General features: G+C 46.5%; 1 protein-coding gene across 1 annotated transcript in view; it reads left to right on the forward strand.

Annotated features, from left to right (window-relative positions):
- Positions 1-273: 273 nt before the first annotated feature.
- The window catches only part of Sh3tc2 (SH3 domain and tetratricopeptide repeats 2), a 51,999-nt gene continuing 37,100 nt past the window's right edge, over positions 274-15,172 (forward strand). Inside the window, exons 1-3 of the mRNA XM_038331483.1 lie at positions 274-443; positions 9,076-9,174; positions 13,668-13,795. Coding sequence (XP_038187411.1) covers positions 323-443; positions 9,076-9,174; positions 13,668-13,795 — 348 coding nt within the window. The 5' untranslated portion in view covers positions 274-322. The remainder of the gene's footprint in view (positions 444-9,075; positions 9,175-13,667; positions 13,796-15,172) is intronic.

The following is a 15,172-nucleotide window of genomic DNA, read 5'->3' on the forward strand; positions in this document are numbered from 1 at the left end:
GCAAGAACGACACCCTCGATTCCCAGGATGCTCTTTGCCCTCCTCTGCCCTGGCCACCCTCACAAGAACCGAACTGTGTCTGGATCCTAGAATGCGAGGAATGTGCCACAGCCTGATAGGCATGAAGCAATCTGTCGAAAGGCAGGGAGGAGCTGCTCCCCAGGCCAAGGCCTGCCGGCAAGGACTATCTGGCCTGCAGGCTGAGTGGCCCCTCCCACCTTCCCTGGCCTCCCCACTGCAGGCCGGATATCAAAGGCTGCTTTGTGCTTTGAGCAGCCTCGGTACCTCGCGTGCCAGGGAGGAGGCGGGAGGAGGGCCTCCGATGGGAGGCTCCCAAGTTTCTCCTGACTGGCGTTCCCAGGGGCCTTGGCCCAGGGAGGATGGTGCACACATGGGTGGCTGCTTCTGTATCCCTGGGGAGCGGAGTCTGCCCTGGGGCCCAGGTGAGTTTCCCAAGGGGATCTGGCCTGGGTCTTAAGCTAGAGTGCTGGTCCAGGGAAGCTGGTGTTTTTGGAGAAACTCTCCTTCCAAAGATCGGGAGATGGCTGTACTTTCTGGCTGCCTGCCTCTCATCCCCTTCTAGTTTGGTGTTTCCCATTCTGGGTGCAAAAAGGCAATGAAGTCTGGAAAATTCTACTTTACCTGAGAAGTAGGTTCTGTGCCGGGTCTGCGCTTTGTGAACAGGGAGTGAGGGCTGCTCCTGGCAGCCACTCCTAGTGTGTGACTAAGCCCTTCCTTCCTTTCTTCCCAAGATTCCCTAGGACAGGAAGAAGGCTCCACAGTGAGTTCCTCTGTGGCCCATGAACGGTCATAAATTTGTTTTGGGTCACTCAGCGCTATTTTCATCAGGGCTTCTGCTGCGGAGGAAGCAGGGCTGTTTCCCTACTCTTACCTACGATGGTGGCCCCCCCTGTGGAGTTGAGGTCATGGAAAGTTATGCTAAGAAGCTGTCCAGCAATCTGGACACAAGGTGCCAGTCTTCCTGGTTTGCCTGAGACTGAGGGCATTCTTGGGATGTGGTCAGCTCTAAAACCCAGATCTCCATGGCAAACCAGGGCAGTTGGTCATACGGTTGAGGCGCTCCTGCAGCTTTGCATAGCTCAGCAGCTGAAGGAAGCCCTGTGGACACACTGTAGGATGTCCATCCGGATCAGTAGTGGCTCTAGGGGAAAAGGGCGGGGTTGGGCTGGGGAAGGACTCGCTTGGGAGATGGAGGGACGACGTCAATCTAAGGCATTGTTCTGCACCTTTATTAGGGTCACGTTTCTTTCTGGAGAGCTACCATGGTTCTGGTGAGCACCACCATGGCTCTGGTGAGCACCACCATGGTTCTGATGAGCACCACCAAAGTTCTGGTGAGCACCAGAAAGGTTCTGGTGAGCACTACCATGGTTCTGGTGAGCATAGCTGGGAGGTTCTGCTAGCTAAGGGCTTTTCCTTTGAATTATTGCTTTCTTCTATGGTCTGTGGCTTGGGCTCCCCAAAGGACTTGAGATTTTTAAAGCAAACCCCAAATAAGCCAGAAGTCCTTGCCTATACATTTTGACACTTATAGCAAGCACATCTTCCTAGACAAGGGACACCAAGAACCCCACCCAAAACTATACACTGACAAACTCCAAATATCATGAAAGGTTGTGACATATTTTGTTTCTCCAAATTTCTTGGGGCTCAAGTCTATACATTCAACATAGATAACAGTCCAGCACATGGTTATTCAAGCCTAATAGGTGTCAGGCCTTGTTACTATTTCTGTGACCCTCAAATATCACATTCTCTGGGGTCTCTGGGATCCTCTAGAAAGTCTGAGGCCTGTGACATTGACCCTAGCTTCAGGGGGAGGAACTCGGCTGCTGTTTGACAGGGTTCTATTTGGGACGAGTTCAGTGGTGTGAAACTTGGAAGCCGATACCAAGACGTCCTTGAAGTTTGATGACACTGTTGTCCCTCAGTTTTACCCGTTCGCTTTTTTTCCCCCCGCAGACCCTGGAAGCCCCTGGATTTACTGTTTCTCCAGGAGCCAGCTAACTATTTATTCTGTCACAGCCTACCAGTCATTCTTCCTGTATTGTTCTCCACCCACCCTGCTTTTCCTGAGGGAAGTCGCTAGGGATGCATCTGAGGCCAGATGGTGTAAATATTTCCATCCTAGCCTCCCGGCATATCCTAGGGAAATGTCACAGAGTCTGAGACCCTTCTCCGGACAACAACTTTTGCACGACCTTAGGGAAGTCTCTGGGACCTTCGGCTAGCAGTTATCTGACTGTGAGCTGCATTGTGGTGGTGCCAATCGCAAGGACTTTGGGGAGGGATTAGATTGGACAGTGTGTCTCATATCTATGAGTCTCTCAGTGTTGGCCGGCTCTTCTGCTGTTAGCTAATATGGGGCACACCTCTTCTCTAATTTGCTGTTTTCTACAGGAGAGAGGTCTGTGATCTAGTTTCTTTGGCTGCTGTTGCTATTGGGTCTGTGTATGTGGGAGTTAACAATGAAGACCAAGCCACGTATCCTTGTGTATAGGGGAGGCAAGGGAGAAGGTTCGAGATGATGTGGGACCCTGGGAGGCTGCCCAGGTTTGCCATAGTGTAGCAGTAATGGAAGGCTTGGGCTGCCTCTGCAAGCTCCGTTCCTCTGCAGAAGGAGGCTCTGTAGACCCTTCCTGCAGCTCCTCTAGTTGAGTCTTCTGCTTCCTACAGAATTCTTCCACTAGCATGTGGTGAGAGGGCGGGTCCTGGCCAGTTGTCAGCCTCTGACTCCTCCCCTTTGGGTCTCTTGCTCTTAATCACCAACAGGTGCCCACTTCAGATCACAAAGGAAGTCATGGCAGAAGCGCCTAGCTCTTGTCCCTTATCCCCAGCACCCCTTTGTAGAGAACTGGCAGAAATTCTTACATAGAAGATGGAGGGAAGAATATTTTTTACTGTAGACACCATAGCTCTCTTTCAGCCTTTCTATTAAGACTGACTCACGGATAGAATTACATGAGGAGGGGAGTGAGCACAGCAGTCAACAGGGCACCCCTCTGAATTTGAACACAGTGATGGCACAGAGTGTTGGAATAATGAGTTCCATCCACTTTATCATTTTGTGCCATCAAAACTGCTTCTTTTCTTTCTCCTTTTGTATAAATAAAAAAGTTACATCCAAAGCCAGGCGGTGGTGGCACACGCCTTTAATCCCAGCACTCAGGAGGCAGAGGCAGGCGGATCTCTGTGAGTTCGAGACCAGCCTGGTCTACAAGAGCTAGCTCCAGGACAGGCTCTAAAGCTGCAGAGAAACCTAGTCTCGAAAAACAAAAACAAAAAACAAACAAACAAACAAAAAGTTACATTCACAGTTAGAGTCCCCTGAATGGCTCCTTCCAATCTGACTCCCACAACTCACTCAGCAAAACCCATCACTTTTGTGAATTCTGTGGGTTTTTTCCCTCTTCCATATCCACACACACTCAGTCACTGCAAAGAATAGTTTGCAGTTTTCAACATCAACAAAATGCTATTGTCATGCAGATTGCTTGCTGACCCCTCTACTTTGCAGTCTGAGATACATCCATATAGATGGATGTAACTATAGTTAAGAGTCTGTTTTTTCTTCCAGCAAGGAGATGTGGGCTTAGCTCACAAAAATTGCTGATGGCGTGTCTTCTGGGTCAAAGAAAAAAAACATGGGTGAAGTAATAAAGAACACGCAAGTGAGCCTTCAAGGTCGATTTTCTTGAAGTTTTGGGGTGAGGGTTGGAGCAGAGAAGCCGGAAGAAGAGAAGGGGTAGGAGCTTCACTTCCAGCAAGTGTCTGTGTTGGGATGCTCTCCTTATCAGAGACCATTTGACTTTAGAGTTCCAAGGTCAGCTACTATAGTAGAAATAACCAAGTCTGTCCCCAGGGATTTGGATGACCTCTGATAAGTTACTGTGTGACTTTGGTAAAATCACCACTCATTTCTATGCCTAAAGTGCCCAACATTCATTTTTTTGTGATGTTTCTTTCTCCCTCATATTTAGGGTCAGTCTTTTGGCAGGTCAGGGGGCCTTCTCCTCTTACTTTAAAGCACAGTGTTGTTCACTCGGCTCTCTCACTTTCCGCTGTTAAAATTACAGTCCAGTCTCCCACTCCCTCCCCTGACTTTCTAACAGCCTTCCAGCTGGCCTCTCTGAACCTTCCGGTTCCTTCTGTGTCTCTCCTGTGCTTCTCCTAGCAGAGTGATCACTTTCATTGAGCCCCTGCATTGCTGAAAATGTCCCATAGCTCCCCACTCCCCGCTCCATCTCTGCCTGCCACAAAGTGCTCTTCTCTCCTGGCCCTGCTTCATTTACCAAGCATGGCCACTCACCTGCGCAGCATGTGCAGGTTGACTTTTACTACCATACACGCATACAAAGCTCATCGCTACCCTGCATGCTTGTTTCTTGCAGATTAAAAGAGCTTTAGAGTTGTTCATTTTATTTGATGCATTTTGCTTGCATGGATGTTTGTGTACCACACGCACACTTGGTGCCTGGGGAGGTCAGAAGAAGGCATTGGGTCCCCTGGAACTGGAGTTACAGATGGTTGTGACCCACCGTGTGGGTGCTAGGAATAAAATGGGTATGTTCAACTGAGAAACTATCTCTCCAGTGCCCCCTTGAAGGTTTCTTTTTTTCTATTATTATTATTATTATTTTAATTAAAAATTTCCACCTCCTCCCCTCCTCCCATTTCTCTCCCCTTCCCTCCCGCCCCCTCCCTCTCCAGTCCAAAGAGCAGTCAGGGTTCCCTGCCCTGTGGGAAGTCCAAGGTCCTCCCCCCTCCATCCAGGTCTAGGAAGGTGTGCATCCCAACAGACTAGGCTCCCACAAAGCCAGTACATGCAGTAGGATTAAAAACCAGTGCCATTGTCCTTGGCTTCTCAGTTAGCCCTCCTTGTCAGCCACGTTCAGAGAGACCGGTTTGATCACATGCTCCATCAGTCCCAGTCCAGCTGGCTTTGGTGAGCTCCCATTAGATCAGCCCCACCATCTCAGTGGGTGGGCGCACCCCTCGCGGTCCTGACTTCCTTGCTCATGTTCTCCCTCCTTCTGCTCCTCATTTGGGCCTTAGGAGCTCAGTCCAGTGCTCCATTGTGGGTCTCTGTCTCTAGCTTCATCCATCGCCAGATGAAGATTCTATGGTGGTATGCAAGATATTCATCAATATGGCTCTAGGATAGGACCATTTCAGGCTCCCTCTCCTCAGCTGCCCAAGGATCTAGCTGGGGATATCTCCATGGACACCTGGGAACACCTCTAGAGTCAAGTCTCTCGCCACCCCTAAAATGGCTCCCTTAATTAAGATATATACTTCCCTGCTCCCATATCCACCCTTCCTCCATCCCACCCGTCCCATTCCCCCAAGCTCTCCCCATCCTCCCCTTCTCACTTTTTTCTCCCCATCTCCCCATCTCCCCTTATCCCCACCCCACCCCCACCCCCAAGTTTTCAATTTTTGCCTGGCAATCTTGTCTCCTTCCAATATCCAGGATAACTATATGTTCCCTTGAAGGTTTCTCATGTACTTTCTTGTATACTCTAGGTTCAAGTTCTTTGATGACTGTCTGCAGTGTTAATTTTTTTAACTCTGCCAGCTGTGCAGCACTCTTGCTTCCACCTTTTGATTAGCAAAAATTCTTGAATTTAATGCATTATAGTCTATGCATTGTTATTATTATTATTATTATTATTATCCTGCTTAGAAAAACCATTAACAACTTAAATTATACAGATAGTCATCCGTAGTTTCTGCAAGTTTATTTTTAGAGACATCTTTTAAAATGTCCCATCCTCCCTACCTCTGGGGCTGGGGAGCAAACCCTCAGGCTCACGTTCCAAGCCTCACATCTCCTTTACAGGCCATGCAATCTGTGTTCCATACCAGGGGCATTGCCTTGGACTTTCCTTCCTGAAGGAAGGCTCACTTCACAGGGGGCTGCCGTCAGATCTTTCTCTGTGCAAGGACACAAAGAATGACCGGGTAGGCTGGGCTGTGGTGACTGAACAGCTTGTACTTTGCTGGGACAGTGGCCACTCACCTCTGCTGATTGTTTGAGAATGAAAGCCCTGGGCGATAAATCTTCCAGTTTTCAAAATAAAGACAAGCATTTTGGGGTAAATAAAAGCATTTTGATTTCCAAATGGCATTAAGCAGTTAAAAACTAAAAGTTCACTCTAAAGGAGGGGGAAAAAAGATGTTTGTGGGTTTACTTTGTGGTTAAGTTTGTCATAAGATAAAAGAGCAGCTACCACACTGTACATGCTTCTTGGGCCAGTGATGGGAACACCATTTAGAAACGCTAGAAATGCAAAACCTCAGGGTTCAGCTCTGAGCAGAATACCCAGGAACAATCCAATTAGGCACTCACTGCATATAAAAAGTATAGAAGGAAGTTTCTGTCCCTCCCTGTCCCATAGCCACTCAGTCCCAAATAAACACTCAGAGGCTTATATTAATTATAAAGTATTTGGCCTATTAGCTCAGAATTATTATTAACTAGCTCTTACAACCTAAATTGACCCATAATTCTTATCTAAGCTTCGCCATGTGGCTTGGTACCTTTAGTCAGTAAGGCATGTTCACCTTGCTTCCTCTGTGTCTGACTGGCGACTCACCCTCTGCCTTTTCTTCTTCCCAGAATTCTCCTAGTCTGGTTGGCCTGCCTATATTTCCTGCCTGACTACTGGCCAATCAGTGTTTTATTAAACTAATACAAGACAAATCTTTACAGTGTGCAAGAGCATTATCTCACAGCCAAGAAGCGCTGATCTGCTCATGTGGTTGTGAATCCTGCCTTAAACTGATGTGATCATATGGGAATTTAAAACAAAAGTAACTGTGACTCCCATAGCTGCCCTGCAGATCACAAAAGTAAGAATCCATGTTGATGAAGCCTAAGCATCAATATATTTATATGTGTTTAATATATAGATTTAATACATATATATACATTACAACATATACATATATAATGCATGCACACACATATATGTATGAAATATTAAACCTAGCCTGGATGACCCAAATAAACAGTTAGGGTTCAGAAGTACTGATCTGGTCAACCCCTTCTTTTATAACTGGAGAAATTAAAGACCCCAGAAATGGACAGGTCAAATGCCTTGTTCAGTGTCATCTGACCAGTCTGTGGAGAGGTCTCATGATTTCCCGCTAGTGCCCCACCCTCTAGTTACTTCTGACTCCTGGGGGCAGAACTGCAGAATGAGTCTGATGGCCTCATCTCATTTCTGCCAAATTGCCTACTAATGGCTTAGCTTTCAGCCCTGAGCAGTTCGCAGGGTTTTCTGCACAGAGACCTGGCACTTCCTTCTGCCTACTCAAGCTGAAATCCATTTCGTTCCTACTGCCCATCAACGGTGCTAACTGCTCCCACCATGAAGAAAGGGAGAGAGACCCCAGGGGTCAAGATGCCACCATGGAGGCCCACAGTGGAGAGGGACCAACCCATTTGACAGCAGTATGATGGCTAAAGTTTGGCACTAGCTAGGGTGATTGTGACTGCTTGAGTCTTCTTGTTGCATGCTTGGGCCATGTCATTAAACTGCAGGTCTAGATGGCAAGACTCAGTGGGCCTGGATACCTCTGACCTAAATTTTATAGGCAACTGTGAAGATTAAGTAAGTTACCTGGAAACAAGATTGTCCACCTTTTTTCCCTAGGAGGAGTTTATGCTTGCATGGTTCTGGTCCAGTGGGTTAGTTCTTGAGAATTTTTGTGGCTGAGTGGACAAAGTCCATCTGTCAAAATTAATGTGTTGAAGACTTGAGCTCCTCTGTATTTGGAAGATACCATGAAAGAGGCCAGTCCTGGAGGGCTCTTCAACTTTTTGGGTTTTCCACTGAAGAAATTCCCATCATGGGCTATGTATTCTCGGTGCTGCCCAAGCTCTGAGTGTGATTCATGGTACTATAGCACAAAAGAACTACCCTGGGCTGTACGTGGTATGGGGGTGGTGGCTGGACACACCTTTGCGGCTCTAGCAATGGGCGAATTTCTCTGCCCTTTCTACTTCCTCGTGCTTTTTAGCTGCACTCTCTGCTCCCTTTTCAACCTTAAGCAATCAAAATACCACTCCTCCAGCCTCACCCTGGTCCCCACCCCGTGTTTCAATCTGCGGTCCCCCTTTAACACTTATTTATATCCCTCCCTCCCTCCCTCCCTCTCTCTCTCTCTGTCTCTCTCTCTGTGTGTGTGTGTGTGTGTGCGTGTGCGTGTGCGTGTGCGTGTGCGTGTGTGTGTGTGTGTGTGTGTGAGAGAGAGAGAGAGAGAGAGAGAGAGAGAGAGAGAGAGAGAGAGAGAGAGAGACAGAGAGAGAGAGGTCAGAAGATAATTTTCAGGATCAGTTCCTGGGGGTTGAAATCAGATTATCAGGCTTGATGGCCTTTGTCTACTGAGTCATCTTATCAGTCTATCAGCCCACAGTCTTCCTTTGAACTCTGTTATTTTGGTGGCGGGAGTAGGGCTGCTCATAATGGAGGCCCGAACCTTGTTCATGTAAGGCAGGCACTCTTCTGACAGCTTCGGCCTATACCCTTTGCTCTGTTTCAGCAGACAGAGGAACAGGAACTATTTTAAGGGCTGGGAAGAGAGATTTTAGACAGGATATAGTCTTGTGGGTAGCTAGGTGGACAGCATGGGGAGTTACAACCGCTCCTCAGCCATCTCTCTAATGATCTCATTCTTTCTCACTCGGTTCCAGTCCTCCCATGCCTACTCACTGAACTAGGCCTTGCTGCAGTTAGAGCCAGAATGATCTGCTTAGGCTTTACACACCTGGAGCACCATCAGTGGACTGTACCCTGGAACTGGGGTTGACCTCTGGGTGGGAATATTTAATGAAATGGGTGCACCCAGACTGCTGCAGGATTGAGATAGCATACATGGCCGGTCTTTGATAACAGCTGGCTACAAAGTAATTATAAGGCAATGGTGACAATAGTTCTCTTAAGGCCCTAGTCTTGGTTAAACCACTGGTACTTGGTAGGAACCTCCAGTCCATACTTAGGACTTACATATACTCTTACAGCTGATCTTTTGCTTTATTCTCTGCAGATAAAGAAGGTCCTTCCAAGGATTCACCCGGATCAAGTGAGGACGCAGCCTCACTTGAAAATAAGGGAAAATGTTTCCTGCCACAGAACATGACTCAAGGTATTGGAATCACAAAGATAAGTTCAATTAAATAAATACCTTTGGGTAGAGTATTTCAGAAGCTTCCTCATCTTCCCCTCTGTAGAACCCCACTCCTTTTACCCTGGTTTCTTGTTACCTCCATGTGTATCTTTGTGAGTGTGTCTTTATCATCTTGTGAGTGTGTCTTTATCATACTATCACACACAAACCTCCCAGACTGTTAGTTAAAGCTCTTTAAAATCCAGCATGTGTGAGGAACTCCACATATAATTTCTGGGTTAGAGAAACAGCTTATTTATTAGATTTCTAAGGTGATATAGGGGCAGGATTAAACTGAAAAAAAATGTGCATTCAACATGTGCATTTGTATGTATGGAGTACATAAATATCTAGAAAATTTATGGCAGAGACACAGGTTGAGGAATGAGTATGTGGAGGACCCGTTTCTGTTCTGAATAACACTCACAGTCTCTTCATAGTCGAGGCTCTGAGCAAATATTTCCTAAACAAATGAATAGTCAAATAAAGACCTGAGTGTGTAGAATGAGATTGGCTGAGTAGAAGTATCTGAATGAATATTTTAGAAGCAGAAAATGATTTGGAAATCAATGTGATGGACGATATCCATTTTCATTAATATCTCATAAGGTCCTCTTATGTGAGGCTTCGGTAAAACTCACAAAGAGAGAATTCTCATTAGAAAATGATAGCATTGAGATAAACCTTACAGCAGAAACTGGATGATGGGCATATAGGAGGTGTGGTTTCTGTAGCACAGCTTCTGGTGAGCAGTAGTGGGGGCCATTTTTTCTTTTTCTTTCTTTTTCTTTTTCTTTTTTTTCGAGACAGGGTTTCCCTGTAGTTTCTAGAGCCTGTCCTGGAACTAACTCTTGTAGATAAGGCTGACCTCGAACTCAGAGATCCACCTGCCTCTGCCTCCTGAGTGCTGGGATTAAAGGCGTGCGCCACCACCGCCCGGCTTCTTTTTTATTTAGTATTTGAGACAGGGTCTCGTTATCTCTGGTTGTCCTGAAACTTGCTTTTTAGATCAGGCTGGCCTCGAACTCACTGATATTCATCTGCCTCTACCTTCCTAGTCCTGTGATTAAAGGCGTGTGCCACCACACTGGGCTTAGAGGGGACCATTTTGAGAGGAGATCCTGGTCAGGAGGTCTGTCACATGGTTCTCCTTTTACACAATCTCCTCTGTTTGGTGACACCCAAGTCCCTACCTATCAAATGGGGAGGTGGGAAGCAGAATCTCAGAAGGGACGGCAACTCGACTGTCATTTACTATGTGACAAGGAAGAGGCTTGAACTCTTGTCGTTAGGGTTCTCCAAAGGACCAGAACTGATAGGATATAGAAAGGGGATTCACTAGAGGGTCTTATAGGTCGTGGTCCAGCTAGTTCAGCAATGGCTGTCCGCCAACACAATGTCCAAGAATCCAGTAATTGTTCAGTCTATGAGTCCGAAAGTCTCAGCTGGTCTGCAATATACACTGGAGTCCTGAAGAAGTAGGCTCTAAAGCCAGCGAAGGAATGGACTTGCTGGTGAGAGCGAGGGCAAATAGGCAGAGAGCTAAAGCTTCCTTCATCCGTGTCCTTTATACAGGATGCTGCCAGAGGTGTGGCTCTGATTTAAGGTGGATTTTCCCACCTCAAAAGATCCAAATTCAAGGTGGGTCTTTCCATGTCGGATGGTTTAATTAAGAAAAATTCCTCACAGGTGTCCCCAGCTGCTTGGGGTTTAGTTAATGACAGATGTAGTCGAGTTGCCAGCGAAGTTTCCATCACCCTTGTCCCGTTTGTAACCCATCACTCTTCCAAAACTATATCTTCCCTTGTGACGGAAGATTTGTGGGAGAGTTACATTTTGGTATCTTTAAGTATATAAATGGTGTAAATCGATATTGTGTAATTATCAAACCAGGTTCTTGTCTGTTCCCCTTTGGAAATTGTGTCTAAATGCTAGTTTTTAATTAAACGTTTTAAATCACGTTTACTTCTGTGTGTGTTTGTATGTGTGTGGGCACACACATCGGGACTCGGGAATTGGTTCTCTCCTTCCACTATGTGTGTCTCAGGACCAAACTCAGGCCATCCGGCTTACAGGTGCCTTATCCACTGAGCCATCTCAACAGTAGTGAGAAAAATCTTGCTCTTGGGTCATTCACCTGCTTGACATCTGTAAGCTTGGGCCGTCCCAGAAAACCCTTTGACTTTTGCCTTTGGCTGCTCAGAATCACACTGGAGTCAGCATATTGTCTTACTAGTGTGTGAAAGTTGATAACTTTCCAACGAGTATCATTAGATGAAACCGAATCTCCAGGCTGAGCTTGCAGGAAGGTCACGGTGTGGAAGTGGGAGACTTGGTGCTAGCTTCCAGTCTTGCTTTTATGCAGGCCAATCCCAGACAGAATCAGTATGTTCTTGGCCTGGCTTCCAGAAAGATTAAAATAGGACACAGCCTACTGCAGTCTGCATTAGAGTGAACTGGACTTACTGCCCCGTGTGGTGATTTGGGGTATTACAGGATTCCACCTGCCCAGAAGTTCTGCTCTCAGTATTAACTAAAGATTTTAAAAGATGGTTTATTCAAATTCAGGGTCTCTCCATTTTGTATACATGGGTTCACACATCATAAGGAGAGTCACAATGAGGGTACCACTAGTGGGCAGCAATGATTTTGGAAGAGATCCTAAGAGGGAGTTTGCATTAGGTTTTGGAAAGCAGGAGAGATGGAGTTTAGCAGAGCAGAAGCCAGCAGTATCATCTATTGCCAAGATTAATAGTATCAGCAGATGAGGACATTGGTGAGCAGAATTTCTGGGGTATTGGGACTGAGGGATGGTCCAAAAGCTTCACATGTATTGAGCATTTAATATGGGCCAGGAACTAAGAGGTACATGCATAGCTTGTTGGAAAGGTCCCTTTCAAAGCCCTGTCATGGGTCTTATATAAACCATTGTTTTTCTAACAGGACTATCAAGCATATAGAGGTGGTTAACTGCTCAGGGTGGCACAGGCTTGAGAGCAGAGCTAATTTCTGAACCCGAGGTTCTGAGACTCCCCTCCCCCGCCCCTTGGTTTCTTGTTTGTGCTATCCTGGAGGTTAGCATGAAGAAAGATGGCCAGATGGAGCTGAGGAGAATGGCCGGATGTGGAGAGGGACTTGGGTAGACTGGAGGGAACACTGGAGAGGATCTGAGCGAAAGAAATGGCCTCTTACCTAGATGCAGGTCATTTGAACGTGTGCAGGAGCTGACCTACCTGCAGCCACAGACAGTAGTTTCAGCACCTCTGGGTTGCAAATGGGCCTTTCCCACGTGGGAGTTCAGCCTGCCTGTGGGCTCCACCTGCAGGATAAGGGCCATCTCTATAACCTGACTTCAGCCAAGTTGGGATGAGGAGCCGGTTTCTATGAATCCAGCCCAATGCTTCTGTTTCATCTGTTAGCTTATTATTAACAAACTTGGTACTTCATATCTGAAGAAACCGTTTCTGAAAGGACAATTTCTGTAATAGAGGGACATCCTGTGTGGCCTCTTCTAACAACCCCGGACACATCCAACTGCGTGTAGCTGTTTCTTGATTCCATTGCATTTTCCTCCCATAGTTCTTTTCTCTATGGGTAGAAATCCTTGGCAGGCCAATTCTGTCCAAGCGTCACTCATGGGAGCAGGAGCTAACCTTAATCTTTGTTGTACGAGAACATCTAAACAGACTTAGGAGCTAACCTTGTGCTTTGCTGTATGAGTGCATCTAAACAGACTTCCAGGAGGCTTCAAGGACTGTTTGTTAAATGAATGTGATCTCTGAAGAAATCAAAGATGGACTCTTAGTGTCTTCCCTGGTTGCCATGAGAAATGTTAGTCCTGGAGCTTGAGAAACAGGTTGGGAAAATGTGTGCAAACCACTAATAAGATAATGTTTATTACCTATTATGCATTTGTGTGTAGGGGCTGGAGAGATGGCTCAGTGATTAAGAGCACCAACTGCTCTTCCAGAGGACCCGGGTTCAATTCCCAGCACCCATATGACAGCTTAAAACTGTTTGTAACTCCAAGATCTGACAGTTTCATGCAGACATATGCAGGCAAAACACCAATACATACAAAATAAAAATAAATGAAAAAAGAAATATGTTTAATGAAAATAAATGTGTGTATAAATGCATTCCCTTCAGTTTGGATAATGTAGTCTTCATTTGGAACATTAACACATCGTCTGCTGGAAGTAATGTCCGTCCTGGCTGGTTCTGTGTCAGCACCTGAGCAGAAGTGACCACTGTGCACCTCTCTAGAGCCCTGCTGACCCAGGGAGAACATTTGGAAAGGAACATGGAGGATCCTTTAGCTTAATCTGATCTCTTATCAGCGCAGGATAGCAATTTAGGGCTCGTGGCTGAAACATTCTCTCCTTTCCTCTCGTTCACTGTGTGTACAGCCTTGCCTCTCTGCTCTCGTTCACTGTGTGTGCAGCCTTGCATCTCTCTCTGTTCTCTTGCAGACCTGGTGCTCTCCTTCTGTGTGAAGAGCCGCTCCAGGAGCTGTGTCAATGCACCCTTACAGGAGGCTGCACGGAGGCGGCTCTGGGCCCTGGAGAATGAAGACCATGAAGTCTGTGCACTGTTTAAGGTGAGTTGGGGTGGCTGGCTCTCGGATCTCAGGTCCCTAATAGCACAGACAAAGTACGTCCCCCCCCCAAAGCTGTCCAACAGTAATGAGTGGCCTAAACCAGAGGAACCCCCCTCCGGGGCCCCGATTTTGATCAAGTTACTTGCCCTAATGCAGAATGAGGATGTTTATAGCAATTGCCTCAAGAAGTATACCTCCCCCATAACATGCTACATTTGAATTTTGTTTTGTTACTAGGGTACAACATTTATATATTTTCCCATTGTGATTTAAAATGCACAATTCACTTACCTTTGTTTCCAGAAGATTCTACTCCCATCACTCCGCATTCAATCTCTGTGCCACAAATAACTATTCATTTTCTCCTTTTCCTTGGGTCCTGGTAAACATTGAACACATTTCTTTTTTTCTTCAGAAGACAGGGTTTCTCTGAGTAGCCCTGGCTGTCCTGGATCTCACTCTGTAGACCAGACTGGCCTTGAACTCACAGAGATCCACCTGAGGTGTGTGCCATTATCACCTGGAAAACACATATTTTATTTTTTCTTTTCTTTCTTTCTCTCCCCCCCCCCTTACCCAGAAACAAGTTTCTCTGTGTAATAGCCCTTGCCGTCCTGGAACTAGCTCTGTAGACCAGACTGGCCTCAAACTTGCAGAGATATGCCTGCTTCTACCTACTGAGTGCTGGGATTAAAGGTTTGCACCACCATTGCCTGGCCAAGCACATATTTTTAAAGTAATAATCAAAGAATGAGAGTCAGAAACAGAGGGAATTTGTTGCTGTCGGTGGTGGGGGAAGAAAACATTGCTTTCCATGATAAACTAATATGTCTTATTATTTTTATTTCCTCCTTAATCTGGTACAACTTGAAAGGAGAAAAGCACTGTGGCTGTCATGTAACAGAATGACAGCGGCTGGTTTTCAGGAGAAAGCAAGGCTATGCCCTATAGATCTTGGTTTTGTACGTGGTCATCTTACCTGCTCCATAGCAATAGCTAAAAGTTAAAAAGAAATGTGTGTCCCTGTGTGTGATCATGGTGCATGCACATGTGCGTGTATGTGTATGTGCATGTATGCGCATGTGCATGTATGCATATGTGTGTGTATGCGATGTGCATGTGCATGTATGCATATGTGTGAGGATGCGCATGCACCGTGCAGGTCACCATGCTTGCACATTCGAGGAGGCTAGAGGGGGACATTAGGTGTCCTGCTCTGTCACTTTTCTCTCTCTTCCTTTGAGACAGAGTTTCACTCACACGGAACCAGGCTGATGGCCAGCAAGCCCCAGCATTCCTCCAGTCTCTGCCCCCACCCCTCAGTACTGGGGTTACAGGTGCAGGGATGACACCTGGCTTTTCTTTCATGGGTGATGT

The sequence above is a fragment of the Arvicola amphibius genome, chromosome 5 (assembly GCF_903992535.2).
Source record: "Arvicola amphibius chromosome 5, mArvAmp1.2, whole genome shotgun sequence".
Taxonomy (NCBI): domain Eukaryota; kingdom Metazoa; phylum Chordata; class Mammalia; order Rodentia; family Cricetidae; genus Arvicola; species Arvicola amphibius.